At 44.4% G+C, this 15860-nt stretch overlaps 1 protein-coding gene across 4 annotated transcripts in view; it reads right to left on the bottom strand.

Annotated features, from left to right (window-relative positions):
- The window catches only part of LOC142586012 (tRNA-uridine aminocarboxypropyltransferase 1), a 47597-nt gene that overhangs the window by 17811 nt on the left and 13926 nt on the right, over positions 1–15860 (bottom strand). For all 4 annotated transcript variants that reach the window (XM_075697228.1, XM_075697225.1, XM_075697227.1 and 1 more), the window contains exons 4-5: positions 8390–8436; positions 7247–7452 (exon numbers count right to left, since the gene is read on the bottom strand). In XM_075697228.1, coding sequence (XP_075553343.1) covers positions 7247–7452; positions 8390–8436 — 253 coding nt within the window. The remainder of the gene's footprint in view (positions 1–7246; positions 7453–8389; positions 8437–15860) is intronic.

Here is a 15860-nt window from a genome sequence, read left to right as displayed (position 1 = left end):
TAGTAGAGTTTGCAGAACAGAATAATATGCGGATAATGAATACCTTTTTCCGCAAGCGGGTTAGCCGAAAGTGGACGTGGAGGAGCCCGAATGGTGAGACTAGAAATGAAATCGACTTCATACTCTGCGCGAACCCTGGCATCATACAAGATGTAGACGTGCTCGGCAAGGTACGCTGCAGTGACCATAGGATGGTAAGAACTCGAATTAGCCTAGACTTGAGGAGGGAACGGAAGAAACTGGTACACAAGAAGCCAATCAATGAGTTAGCGGTAAGAGGGAAACTAGAGGAATTCCGGATCAAGCTACAGAACATGTATTCGGCTTTAACTCAGGAAGAGGACCTTAGTGTTGAAGCAATGAATGACAATCTCATGGGCATCATTAAGGAGTGCGCAATAGAAGTTGGTGGTAACGCCGTTAGACAGGGAACCAGTAAGCTATCGCAGGAGACGAAAGATCTGATCAAGAAACGCCAATGTATGAAAGCCTCTAACCCTACAGCTAGAATAGAACTGGCAGAACTTTCTAAGCTAATCAACAAGCGTAAGACTGCGGACATCAGGAACTATAATATGGATAGAATTGAACAGGCTCTCAGGAACGGAGGAAGCCTAAAAACAGTGAAGAAGAAACTAGGAATAGGCAAGAATCAGATGTGTGCATTAAGAGACAAAGCCGGCAATATCGTTACTAATATGGATGAGATAGTTCAAGTGGCTGAGGAGTTCCATAGAGATTTATACAGCACCAGTGGCACCCACGACGATAGTGGAAGAGAGAATAGCCTAGAGGAATTCGAAATCGCACAGGTAACGCCAGAAGAAGTAAAGAAAGCCTTAGGAGCTATGCAAAGGGGGAAGGCAGCTGGGGAGGATCAGGTAACAGCAGATTTGTTGAAGGATGGTGGTCAGATTGTTCTAGAGAAACTGGCCACCCTGTATACGCAATGCCTCATAACCTCGAGCGTACCGGAATCTTGGAAGAACGCTAGCATAATCCTAATCCATAACAAAGGGGATGCAAAAGACTTGAAAAATTACAGACCGATCAGCTTACTGTCCGTTGCCTACAAAGTATTTACTAAGGTAATCGCAAATAGAATCAGGAACACCTTAGACTTCTGTCAACCAAAGGACCAGGCAGGATTCCGTAAAGGCTACTCAACAATAGACCATATTCACACTATCAATAAGGTGATAGAGAAATGCGCAGAATATAACCAACCCTTATATATAGCTTTCATTGATTACGAAAAAGCGTTTGATTCAGTCGAAACCTCAACAGTCATGGAGGCAGTATGGAATCAGGGTGTAGACGAGCCATGCGTAAAATTACTGAAAGATATCTATAGCGGCTCCACAGCCACTGTAGTCCTTCATAAAAAAAGCAACAAAATCCCAATAAAGAAAGGCGTCAGACAGAAAGATACGATAGTCCTTCATAAAAAAAGCAACAAAGTCCCAATAAAGAAAGGCGTCAGACAGAAAGATACGATCTCTCTAATGCTATTCACAGCGTGTTTACAGCAGGTATTCAGAGACCTGGAGTGGGAAGAATTGGGGATAAAAGTTGATGGAGAATACCTCAGTAACTTGCGATTCGCTGATGATATTGCCTTGCTTAGCAACTCAGGAGACCAATTGCAATGCATGCTCACTGACCTGGAGAGGCAAAGCAGAAGAGTGGTTCTAAAAATTAATCTGCAGAAAACTAAAGTAATGTTTAACAGTCTTGGAAGAGAACAGCAGTTTACGATAGGTAGCGAGGCACTGGAAGTGGTAAGGGAATACATCTACTTAGGGCAGGTAGTGACCACGGATCCGGATCATGAGACTGAAATAATCAGAAGAATAAGAATGGGCTGGGGTGCATTTGGCAGGCATTCTCAAATCATGAACAGCAGGTTGCCACTATCCCTCAAGAGAAAAGTGTATAACAGCTGTGTCTTACCAGTACTCACGTATGGGGCAGAAACCTGGAGGCTTACGAAAAGGGTTTTGCTTAAATTGAGGACGACGCAACAAGCTATGGAAAGAAGAATTATGGGTGTAATGTTAATGGATAGGAAAAGAGCAGATTGGGTGAGGGAACAAATGCAGTTTAATGACATCTTAGTTGAAATCAAGAAAAAGAAATGGGCATGGGCAGGACATGCAATGAGGAGGGAAGATAACAGATGGTCATTAAGGGTTATGGACTGGATTCCAAGGGAAGGGAAGGACATGTAATGAGGAGGGAAGATAACCGATGGTCATTAAGGGTTACGGACTGGATTCCAAGGGAAGGGAAGCGTAGCAGGGGGCGGCAGAAAGTTAGGTGGGAGCATGACATTAAGAAGTTTGCAGGGACAACATGGCCACAATTAGTACATGACCGGGGTAGTTGGAGAAGTATGGGAGAGGCCTTTGTCCTGCAGTGGGCATAACCAGGCTGATGATGATGATGATATATACACTCCGATGAAGGCCGGTCCACTGGCCGAAACGTAAGTAAAAACATATGCCTTAACATTCCTCTTCTTTTTTGGCTGTTTTTTAAATATTACACCTTTGTATGTGGAGCGAAACGCTTCATCTAGTGTGTGTGTGTGCATATATACATATATATATATATATATATATTTCTTGCACTTGAAGAAACTTCGTGTGACCTCAAAGAATTGAGCACTGAAGTGAAGGCGTTTTATGAGTATATACAAGACCTCGCAGTAGAAGACAGTTCAATTTCACAGCCTGAGTCCTCTCGGTGCTGTAATCTTCCATCGTGTAATTTTTTAATGCTTGGCTATCACTAATACTGCTTCGCCTTTCCGGCGAAACTGGAGCCTCTCTTTCTTTCTTCTTTTTCTCCGAGTCCGAGTATAAGCGCTACTGAGCATGACTGTTGTTCATTTTGATTTCGAGTGAATCCAGCTTGGCCTCATTTCGGTTACTGAGTGAATTATAGTGTTCCCCAAATATCAAACACCAAGACTTAAAAAAAAAGAGTACTTGCATTACTCGAAGGAAACCTAGTGCCCATTGTTTCCAATACAGTGGAGTAGCCGCCACTAATTCTTTCATTACAGAGATTTATTAATTTATTATTTAATTACTTGTTTATTTATTTATTTATTTATTTATTTATTTACTGAATACCTGTGTCGCCTCACAGACATTATCGCAGGGGGGACAGTTAGAGAAAGATGTATTAAATCATTCATAGAAGTAGTGAATGCATAAATTAAAGTAACATCAAGGTGCCAGCACACAATAAGTGAACATTTTAAAGCGCAACAGAAAATTAAAACAAAATTAAGACAGTAATGCATTGTCACAAACACAGACAGGAATAAAAATCGTGATTATCAAATACTGAAACACATTCCTCCAGTAACAAATTCCAGTCTGTCACAGTTTGTGGAAAAAAGGATTTGGCAAAATGGTGCATATTACAGCTGTATTCTCACACCTTCTTTGATATTTAATTCGGTTAATTGGAATTAATTATCTAACTCAAGTACTGTCCTAATTTTCAAAGTGTGAATGAGTCATTTGTAGGTACCCAACATGACATCTAACTGTGGTGTTTTCAGCGACGTACTAATTGCATACAGTTTCTTTTCCGAATGGCAAGGAAACCTCACGAAGTATGAAAAATACCATGTGAGTGCACTCCTGTCCGCATAATAAAGCAGCGCCCTCAAATAAGCTGTTTGAAAGCAACTACACTGCCTGTCGCAAACCCAAAGAGACAGCACATCACCTTGATAATGGTACGGAACGAGCACCAACAGCAGGTCTGGTGGCTTCACAGCTATTCCTTCCTCTCATTTTTACATCACACTTATTATCCGTCTCTCAAGGCCGACTGATCACATTGATAACAAAAGCCCTTGATAACACAGCGAAGCGCCGCGCTGTTTACGCACGAAATGCGAAAAGCAATGGAATAGGTATAAAATGTTTCAAAATTCCACATCAGGTACTCGCACCACATCGAAAGAGCGCACGTGAAGCTATGCTTTGAGCCAGAAACTTGCTTCAGACCAAAGCCAAATTAAAGCGACCGTTTTATTTTGCATGGAAGAGCTCGGGCCCCGGAGGCATCCACCCCCCCATAGTCGGTGCCTATGGATGCATGAATTGAATGCATTGTGTCTTCATCCAACGGCTCGTTTTGTTCCCCATCTCTTCGGCGACACTGATAGTGTTCTGCTTCCTGTGTGCTGTAAGAGACTGCCACTGAACGCAGCTCGTCGCGATTTGAGTTCGCCGGTGCCGCACGCACTATTCGATAACGACAGCCGAAACGCAAAATGATGACCGAAAAGTAGACGAGAAAGGGTGGCCGTGAGAGAGGGAAGAAGGGAGCTGCACAGCACACAGGGCCGCCTGGGAGACGGTAGGCTTCCCTACAAGATATCAGAACCGAATGGCGGAAACCCTTGCCTCAAAGTGCAGCTTCACAGCAGCGGAATACGCACTGTCGTGAAACCACATTTCAAGGCAATAATCGCGATGCCGTGAAGCCAGGCGTCAAGGCGAAAGTCGTATACAGTAGAACCCCGCTGTTACGTTCCTCACTGCTGCGTTTTCCCGGCTGCTACGTCGCTTTCATCCGGTCCCGGCATAGCTCCCATAGGATCCAATGTACAAGGAACCCCGGTGTTATGTAGTAGCTGTGAGAACGTTACCGCATGATGCGTCGCAACCCGAACCCCCCTGGGCTAAAGTAGGCAACGCGCTCCAAGCGCCGTTTTGGCATTCGACGAGTTTTGACCGGGCTTGGCTATAGAACTGGCTGCAAGAAGCCGCACGCCAGTTCGAGAGGCCACCACTAGGTGGCCATTTGTGAAAAATGCTCTCACTATTATCACTGTGATTATGGTCACCGCATGGTTTGTTGGACGCGTCGACTCACGGAGGAAGAAAACTCAGGAGAGGCCCTGACGTCACTCTTTGTGAAGCTATAACTAAAGGGAAGCAGGAAGTTGGCGTTGCTCATGGCGTTGCTCCGCCTATCAGGCCAGCTCTCCTCTCTTGTTTACATTTCTCGTGAAACCACACCGCGTTGCGCGCAACCGGGTTGCTCGGACACGCGCGCTCCGCAGCAATACTAAACAATCGTTAGCACGTTAGCATGATTACGCCAAAGAGGGCAAAATTTCCCGCGGATATTCCTTCGTCCGTTGCCATTGCCGTGGCGCGGTGACGACGAGAGCACGAGCTGCATGATGCCGGGGAGTTGCCAAATCCTAGCTTTGGAGAAGCCGTTACGGCTCTGGACCTCCTCCGCAGGTACGTCGCACCTCACAGCGACACTGACAGCAATGCGGCCTTCCAGGCTACTGAGAAACGTGTGGTGATTTCTAGCGAGCGAAAGAAACGTCAAGCCACCCATTTAGACTTTCTTTAAGTTCTAAGCGCACTCTGCGGAAATAAATTGTCTATAGTTGAAGCTGCACTTTTCGTTGAAGCTGCACATTCATTTTCGTAGCTTTCCTCACTGTTGCGTTTTCCCTGCTGTTACGTTTTTTTTCCTCGGTCCGGTGAAAAACGTATGAACGGGGTTCCACTGTAGAAGTATATAGCCCGCATCCCAAATTAACTGTTCAGTTTCTTGAAATCTTGGTGCAAGTTCTACGCACAGTACGATAAATTTGTACTTCTCATCACTTACAACTGAAATGGGTGGGAAAACATGGCACCAGGCGACAGGGCCTGTTCGCGTGGTAGCACCCAAGACTGTTTCGGAACCTGGAAACTTCTTCAGCTGGTACTAGTGAACTTTTGCTTGCCTCGCCTTAATTCCTAAACAATACAACCAAGAGGTCACCAGCCTCTCACTCTACCCGCGAGTAAAAAACGAACAGCCTTTGTGCCTCATGTAGCTGCTGCTCATGAACCTTTTTTTTTTCCCCTGCTGCCGTATCATGTCCGCAAATGGAAGACACGTTCCTACTTCCGTTAGCCGTATCAAACGTCTCCGTGATTGCAATTTAAAGATCAATCTAATCTTTACAACTCGGACATTTTCCGAAATGGGCAGAAGCGCATGAGCATTTGTTATATTTTGGATTAGCCTCGTAAAAAATATATTACACTGTGTTTTGGTTGTTCCCGAAATAGCCATTCCAGCCACAGGAGTTGCTCAAGGGAATATAAGCAAAGGAAAGCAGTCATGAAATATTGGAATTTCCTTTTCCAAACATGCCAACGGGCCTTCTCCATTCCAATTTCTTTAAGCTGGAAAAAACATTTCCCTCTTCAGTGAACTAACACTCGCTCATTCTAATGCTAAATAAGCATCATTGAAGGTTTGGTTACGTGGTCTGAGGCCATTCTGTTCTCTGATGGCTCTTCTGATGGCTTAGTGGAGATTGCATAAATGATATCAATATGTCCCCTGCAGCTTCCGGCCTTGGTGGTGGTGGTACCATTGGGTCCCCCCCGTTAGCTTTAATAAATCATTCTGCTGAATGCCATTTGATTAGGTGCTGAAAAAGCGAGACTTTTTGACATAAAATATGGTTAAGTTGACAGAATGTCCGCAAAGCACTTCTTGTTCCCCAGTTTAAATGCTTTCAAGCTCGAAATCATGGGCTCATGAGCGTTGTATTAACCTCACATGGCGAAGCACTAAATATTCTTTGATCATCTCAGATATTTCTAAAGCCTGATGGAAGTAAGGTTAGTGTCCAAAAGCAACACACGCAATGTGAGGAAAGTGGTGGGCTCCGGATTGTTTTCTATCAAGTGGTGCTCCTTCAACCCAAGCCGCAGTACATGCGCGTAATGCGCCCCAATCGGAATGTGGCAGCCAGGATCCGAACTCGCAACCTCTTCATGCACAGCCCTCAAGCTTCTGACAGTGTTAGGCACAAAACTTTGACGGAGTGTTTACATGCTAGTGGCCTTCCTCGGCAACACAGGTCTCGCAATATGCTAGGAACGCCGGGAGTTGCACTGCCATTCAAATTTGCCTCTCACTGTGAAATTTCGGGCAGGCTTTGAATGTGCTTTTAATGTTCTGTCCCTAGTAGCTTTTGGCTGTTTTGCTGGCACGGACTTGAGTGATTGTGCTGAGGTTGCTGCTAAAACCACTGTCCAAGGCATTTGTGTCCATGTTGGGGGCAGGGTGGTTGGCCTTGAGCTCTTCTGGATTGAGGGCAGCATACGTACAATGTGCTCCTTCGGGAGAGCATTCCTTCAAAATGGGTGCACAGCTTCGACTAGCTTTTTGCAATATAAGATGGACCCACCTCGCTGTAGCGTGACCTTATCCTGGCGTAGAAGAATTTGAAGAAGAATAGCAGGTCATCAACGTGTCCGGCGCATCCCTGCAGAGCCAGCAACTGAGTGACAGCCAGGTGGACAGCTTCGGCCGTGGCCAGCCAGCTGGACGGCTTGCCCCGCTGAGGGCGCCAGAATGCCGAACGGCCACCCTCCAGCACTGCGCACGGGAGCCCTGCCAGCAAAAGGAGCAACAGCCGCCATGCGCCGTCTGGCACCACTCGAGGTGCAATGCATCCACCCAGATTCACATGTTCAGGGAAAACTTTGCACAGCTAAACAATAGGTTAGGGAGCAGCACCTGGCGATTACATTATCACCTTTCACTCGTAAAAATAAAATCAGTAGTATACACGCGTTCTGTTACACTAACAAAAGGCGACCATAACATATAACCCCATGTGGCTGTTGTATGCACACATGCGCCTCGAGGCCGACCTCAGAGCCATGTTTTCCTGCGTCTACACATTACAGCGGAATCTTCGCCCGTTCTGTGGCAAAGCATTGAGGGCACACACACACTCTCCAATCGTCGGCACAAAGCACCCCTGCAACGGCAACAGGCGCATGTACCAGTAGATCGACACTAGCACATTGCACAGCTTTCGGCCCGCTTCGATTCTGTGCTCGAGCTGTGTCGCGCTAGAAGAGGGCATTCTCTAAGAGCCACATCGGTGGAGTTTTTCACAGTACTCGGAGAGATGACAGCTTTTCTTGTGCACCTTGGCTTTTCAATTTGAGGTGAGCACTGACAAAATATCACCTGACTGGCAGTTCGGCTTGGTTCGAAGCATCTACAAGCATGTCTAAATACGTGGAAGCTAAATACACATTTCTTTTTTTTTATTAAGCGGTTGCACACATTACCTTTCTTCCCCTCCCGCTGCTCTAAAGAAACTGCATCCAATGCACAGAGTCGCAACGAAGGCATGTGTCCCATTCTGCAAGACGCCAGTCTTGCAGACCGATCGCACGCTGCAGAGACGGATCCAGCATGGCCCGTGCGCTGCACTGTAGCTTGTGCTCCCTCCTCGAAAACAATATTCATCACAAGCGAAATCCCCATTCGCATCAACAGGCACTGAATGTTTGCATTGCACGTAAGGGATTACCTTTAATCTTTGCGTCAAGGTAGATCCTCTTGGTCTGCTTCCACGTACTTCAGTGGAGATGATGACCACGCAAGCACAAGGAGGCAGCATGCAAGAAAAACAAGGCCGCTCTGGGACGGACTCTCCGTGGATCAGGCCGCAAGAGCAGCACAAATATCCAGGTGAAGTACTGTCGACTCCTGCTAATTCGATCCTTGCGGGACCGCAAGATTTAGTCGAATTATACGTAATGTTGAATCAACGAACGGTGGCAAAAACAACGGTTTCACATTGTTTGTAATGCTCAAAGTAACCTGTAATGTATTTCTGCTTCTTGCTTCCGAAGAGCGACTCAACCATCACGCGGCAATGAGCGCTGACATGTTTAAGCTAGGTGTTGGGCTGAAACGCCACCGAAGGCATGCTCACACACTTTTCATTCACTTTTTGAATTTCGTAAGCTTCAAGAGTTACTTTTGTCACTCTGCTTTGGTCCCGAATTAACATAGTAATTCTTGTCAAGACTGGGACGCAGTCGCACTCCCGGCAAAGTATGCCTAAATGGCCTGAAATAACTTTCATGGCATTATAATGATGCCCTTCTAGCCTCTGATTCATACACTGGCCTGCCTGACCGATTACGCGCATTCGCATGACACAGATGTTAAACAACATTCTGTATTCAATGCACAAATTGCATGCAGTGCCTTGAGGTACAGGCGGTCATCTCTTCTTTGTCTTAGTTTACTTTCTTGCAGATCCTCTGCATGCGTTCAGGAGCTGAAAAAAGAAACACTAGGTCCACTCTGAACTTTCCTGCTATCCTTTTTAAGTTATTCAAGATGCTATGTATGTAAGGTATGACCACCACCTTCTTTGGTCTGAATTGCTATTGTACACATCCGAACAGGCCCTGCGCTTTTTACTCAAATCCTCTGCTACTGAGGTCAATAGTCACAAGGGGTAACCGGAATCGACCAGACGCTTAGCCTGGCCCCATAAATTTGTTTCAACCTTGCGGCGACATGACTTCATCAATTAATTATGCAAAGAAGATTGTATTACAGCATGTTTTATAAGTTCCTAGTGTGCAGATGAAAAAGGAAGCACTGGCTTATTGCATCTCGGCTCATAGCTCCAGCAGACACCTCCTGATGAAAAGTACCTAAGTCTAAATACCTTATGACGTTGCTACAGGCACTCCATGTGCCAACACCTAACAGGACAAGACATCAGTAAACATAGTTAAGGTTTTTGAAACCAGTGAGTCAAAATTACCCAATTCGTTATTTGTAACAATGCAAATGTCATCAATGTATCTGAACACAGCAACAACGTCCGAACCTCTCAAGCGATCGTCAAGTTGGCTAGAAAGAAGTCACTTAAGCAGGGAGCAACGCAGGACCCAACACAAATGCCATTCTTTTCTTTTTTTTTTTTTGACAATATTTCCATTCCATGTCACGTAAGTGAAGTTAACATTTTAAAAAAGCAGCACTAAATATTGATCACATGACAACCTTGAGGAAGGTTGAAATTGGGCTGCCCCGTCTGCCAATACCGTCAGTGACACATTTCAGCAATTCGGTCTGTGGAAGAAAATAAAAAATATCTTTTATGTCAATAGAAAATGTTGCAAGGTATTGTCTTGCCTGTCCTTGAAAAATTCCACCAGTTGACCTGACTTATTTACCAAAAAAATTACAGGCCTGCACGGCACACCCAGAACTGTCACAGCGTAAGCTGGAGGAGCGGCTCCATAGGAGCTCCATTTTCAGCAGCATGCGCTAGCGGGTCTTTGCGGCAAAGTCTCTTTATGTCTGTTTATCGAGAACAATCTGAACTGCCTGCCCAGCGTTGACAGTGAGCTTTGGTTTATGATGCTTTCCGCACTGCGGTCTGCTGAGCCTGGTTGTGGTCTCGTGCTTCTACAATTCGCTTCTTCACTACCAAAGTGTAAACAGACGTATCGAGGCTACGCAGCACACATATATCACATCCCTTGACCTATGGCACTATACGATGATGTTGTTGATAATGATGATGACTTATTGGCATCCCCTTTGATACAGTGTGATGATAAACAGTCAACTAGCCTGCTTCAGTTTACCAGGTCCAGATACATGCAACTGCTACATGCAACTGCCACATGTCCAGACACCTGGTGTAACACAACACAACTGCAATGCAAAGTTTGCATGTATTGACGCTATGCAGCACACATGTCACATCCTGTGAGGAGTGGCGCATTTTGATGCTGATGATGATTTATTGGCATCCCCATTGAAACAGGGCGGTGACGGTCACTTAGCCTGCTTGATCTAATCAGGTGTGATATACATGTTTTTGATTTTGGTATTTATATACATCTCCTTAATTTTCTTTTTCTTCCTCAGGACAATCCATTAATTTCTTGGCCAATCCCCCAAAGTGGGTAGGAGCCACATACATGATAGGAAAACCAAACAACCTTGTACCGCTATCTATGCAACCACTACATGGTGTGGGACCTGGTGTAATAATATGCAAAGTGCACACAAATTGACGCTACACGGTGTGCATCTCACATCACATTACAAGTGGCACAATACGATGCTAATGATGATGATGATTTATTGCCATCTCGTTTGAAACGGGGCGATGACAAACAGTCGCCTAGCCTTCTTGATTTAACAAGGTATGCTATAAATGTATTTCATGTATGTATAACGCCGGCCTGTGACTTTTTTTCTTCCTGAAGACAATCCAACCATTTTCGGCCAATCTCCTATAGCGGGTAGGAGCCTGGCGATAGCTGCGACGGACACCGAATGGCGGCGGCAGACAACATCGCCAACCGAAATGGCTATTGGAACGAGCCCATAACAGGTTAAGCAGTAAAAATCACCAGCGATTACAATACTCCCCAATGCGAAATTTTAGTGCACCTCTACACGCGTTTCAATTTCGTGATATAGTGAGGCATCGCACCGACTGGTAGATTCACGACGCACAGCACCATGTATATAGACCGTCCACACAGTTGCTGCTTCCCGGCAACCACAGCTTGCAGAGAATGCTATACGTGAAGGCAAGCTTTCTGGTCATTGCTGTTCTGCACACCGCACAGCCGGTACCACCACTGCCACAGATGCGCAGACGTTAGCACCACCTGGCAGTGCTTCAAGGTGGCTTCCTCCGCTTTCCTCCTTATGCATCCACCACGCCCTCCTTCCCCACTTTCCTCCTCGTGCTCTCTTCTCTCTCACTGTGTTTCATTTCCCGCTGCGCTCCACGTTCACTCAGTTACATCGAAGTACAACGCCGACGCTCAATGTAGGAACGGGCATCTAAGAGCTGCGCTCTAATATGAATTGTGAGCTGGCATCAGTTTTAAGTACAACCATAAAGGCATTGCTACACATTTCTGCAAGGTTGCATTCTCGGATATTCTCAGGGTTTGTCCTCAGCAGAGGGCCGATTCTAATAGACAGTTTGCAACCACACATAAACGCATTACATACGTAATGAAATAGCGTCGTCCCCACTGCGCATGTCCAGACGCTATTGGGTTTCTGTGGTTTACGTGCACTATGGTAACATACCTTATTTGTTGAGTTTAACATTCGTAATGTTTACGGGTGCTAAGAAATAGCGTTGTTCAACATGGGCGGCATCGATGGCTCCTGCTTCGGCGTGAATTCTCGTGATGGCTACACCCTCACTCGTGTTGATCACCAGTAAGTATTGAAATGAGTTTTCACTTTCTCTAAACTCACTTGAAATGTTAGCTATGGGTGCACAGTGCATTCAATTTCTGAGATCATTTGGCAATTCCGGTTTCCATAGGCCTAACGAGATGCGTCCGTCTAGCAACAACAGGATGGTTGCTAATGGATTGCTAACGGAGGCGTACAAAACCGAAGTTCATAATACGGGTTCAGAAAGTTTGGTTATGGGAATTCATTATGGGCTTTTTTGTTTCTTTCCTTTTTGAAAGAGCGTAGGTTAGGGCGTGTTGGTATTCCATGACTGAGGTTTTTAGCACACAAAAAGGGACGAGAGACAGAGGCAAGATGCGGACACAGAGCTTTTTCTTCTTTAACATAGGTAGGACATTAACAATATAATAACAAAAGCTTGGTGGTGCATGCCACTGCCCCGTTCCAAAGGGGACGCTCATAGCATCCGTCCATCTTTCCTAGGTTCACGTTCCTGTACGGTAAACTAAACGTCTTGAAAGGACGCGCACTGTAATGTTCTGCAAAGGTGTTTACATAAGGTGACAAATGTTATGCTATTCTAAATCTGTCCAATGTCCACAATAGCACTGCAGGACGAAAGAAGGTGGCAGTCGTACCTTGCATACATAGCATCTCACATAATTTGAAAAGGACAGCGAGAAAGTGTAGGTTCCTTCTTTCTTTTTTTTTTTTCCTTTCTTGCTCCTAAACGCTTGCAAAAGATGTGAAAGAAAGTAAACTCTGAAAAGGTAGAAACGACTACCTGTACCACAAGGTACTGCACGCAACTTGTGCACTGCATAAAGAATGCTGTTTATTTAATACCCTTGTGCGAACGTGTGTATATCAGTCAGACAGGATGTTGTATGAATTAGAGACTAAAAGAACATCATTTTAATGCCATGAAAGTTATTCAAGCCATTTAGGCATGCTTTGCCGGGAGTGTGGCTGCATCTCGGTCTTTAAAAAAATTGCCTTGGTGAATCGGGCCCAAAGCAGAATGACAAGAGAAATTCTTGAGGCTTATGAAATTTTTAAAAATGAAAGAAAAGTGTGTGAGCATGCCTTCTGTGATGTTATCGCAAAAAGAGATGAGGTTTCTCATGTTATTGAGATAGCCATGCAAAAGTGCAAGCAAGTTGCTGTTAAGCTGTTTGACACGTTTCTGTTCCTTGGTGTGTGCATGTCAATGTTGACATTCTTGCGCATGCGAAATAAGGATTTGTAGTTGAAAGCAGTACTGTGTGTGCATCAAAACTCTTCTCTGTCCTTATCCTGCCATGCTGCACTGTGTTATCATGAATCCCAACCAACTAGCCCGCCCATGCTCTTTAGTTAAAATAGCAGTTGTTTTGCGTAATAAGCTAGCGGCTACAGGGTCGCAACATATGTTTTTGCCACTCTTGAGACTTGCATACACCACAGGACAAACTGGTGAAATGGTTCAGTCTAGGCATGGGCCACAGTTCCATTTGCATTGGAGAGGAGTGGCTTGAGGAATGTGGACCACAAGTAGAGTCACAGGCTGTGATCCATGGACAGCGACCGATTATCACGGCGATGGACAGTAAGCGTAAATAGGAGGCAAGTTCTGCATGTCTGATATTTCTGATTGCCCGAATGTGTGGCATGCTACATTAACAACAAAATAAAATCAGGCGCACGGTATATTTGGGTGCACATTGTTTTCTATGAGCCCATAGAAAGAAAGTGTGTATTAGAACCTGGCAAATATTGTCAAATAAAGCAGGGCAATTTTTCTGACGTTATAATTCAACATGCCAGATAATTCGATTGATTCTGTCAATTGCCTCAAGGTCGAATTAACAAAAGTTGAGTATGTGCCGGGTGTTTTCTTTATTTTTTTCTTCAGATCATGCAAAATTTTTTCAAATTACCTGTGGCAGATAGCATAATTCTAGTCACTGAGCTAGATTACTCAAAGATGCAATCATTACTTGAACAAGAAATCTAAATGCATATTCAACAAATAAAAATATCCCTGTTAGGTGTTTTACTAATTACTTTACAGCACCTATTGCAATTAATTTTAGTAAGTGAGTTTGCAAGGTATATGCACTTGGAACAAGTTCTGAGGGTGGCACATGTCTTAAGATACGTGCTATCAAAGCTGCAATAATAATGTGCTTTCGTTCCACTTACCTTTCGAATAAAATGCCGCTGTGTGCACTGAAGCATAAGAGCGACTGGAATAGCCATGTACTCAGGCACACTTTGAGAATGAATATCTCGAAACTTGTGTCATCCTGTAAATTCGTTCCAAGTAGATAAAACTTGCAAGCTCACCAGCTACAATTAATAAATTGCAATATGAGCCATAATGTAATTCAATAAAGAAATAATTAGTAAATTAGTTTTAAATTATTGATAATGCATTTTGATTTCTCATGCGAGTAGCTTCTGCGGCTTCAAGTAATCCAGCTCAAGGACTACAATTACACTATCTGCCACAGGCGATTTTTAAAAATTCTGCATGGTCTTAAGAAACACCTCGTGTAATGGATACCGACATAACAAATAATCAGACACAATGAAGTAAACATAACATAAAACCTACTGCTATAATGTGGGGCCTGACATGGTATTTCAACGAAGCAAACTCTTGTTTCTGTTTAGCTGAAATATGCAAGTTAGCAGAAAAAGTCCAACAATCGCAAAAGATAAATGTACTCTTCATACATTTAAGTCTTCTTACGCACAAAACGCATGTAATTGGGTGCTTTAACAATGTGGAAGCAGCAATCAGAGCTCATCTTGAGCAGTAGCATAGACCTTTATGTAGCCTCAATATAATAGTTGTCGCTAATACTACGTACACTGTGACGGGTACTGTGAGAGCTGAAGTTCGTGTAAACTTTTACAATTAATATAGTGAACAAATTTGTGCTCTAATTGAGACTATCTTGTGTTGACATACATAAGCTCATTTACATGTAGTAATACAGTATACTTTAGAAATTTAGAATTCGGTTGATTCAACTCTTCGGTTAATTCAATAAAACCGAAGGTGCCGGCCGGTGCCTATGCATTTCTACGGGCCCAAACTTTCGTTATTTCAATCCTATAATTGGCCTTCGCAGGACAATTCCAACTTGACCAGCCAGCACGCACACACCCGGTCCCTGTAGGGGAAGCCGATGGCGACCCCCATAGTGGCAACGTCTGTCTCAGCGGAGCTTAGGGAGGGAACATGCGTGGAACTCATGTCACCTCTCATCGACAACGCCTATTTTGGGCCCGTCCTAGGAAAATTTACAAGCAACAACCGTAACTCAAATTGCCTTATTAGGGTCTCTACCTGATTCCAACACACACCTTTGTTATTTTTTTAAAGAAAATTGGGCCGAGAATTGCCAGCGCGGTGCAATCGTACCTGAAACAAAAACCGCTTTTGCAACAATTGCGTGCTTTACCGCAATACCTCGATGTAATGTGGCAGAGCTAACTTTAGAAAAACGTGTTGCGAAGTTGACTTTAGGCAACTGGCCACCATTGTGCAACATATTTTCTAGCTGAAAAATCGGGTGCACGCTAGATTTCTGCTTTGGACTCATAGAACGCGGACGCGCATTTGATTTGGCGGGCATGTTAGAATAGGGCAAACACTAACAAATGCGTCAGCAGTATGTTATGGCATTTTTGCAGCATTTTGTTTAATTCGACCCGCCAGATAATTCAATTACTTTCGGCAGTCCCGTCAGGATCGTATTAACGGAAGTCGACTGTATTGTGGATACAGCCACATATTT

The sequence above is a fragment of the Dermacentor variabilis genome, chromosome 6, assembly GCF_050947875.1.
Source record: "Dermacentor variabilis isolate Ectoservices chromosome 6, ASM5094787v1, whole genome shotgun sequence".
NCBI lineage: Eukaryota > Metazoa > Arthropoda > Arachnida > Ixodida > Ixodidae > Dermacentor > Dermacentor variabilis.
The sequence above is the reverse complement of the archived record's forward strand: the minus strand, read 5'-3'. Positions and strand labels throughout refer to the sequence as shown.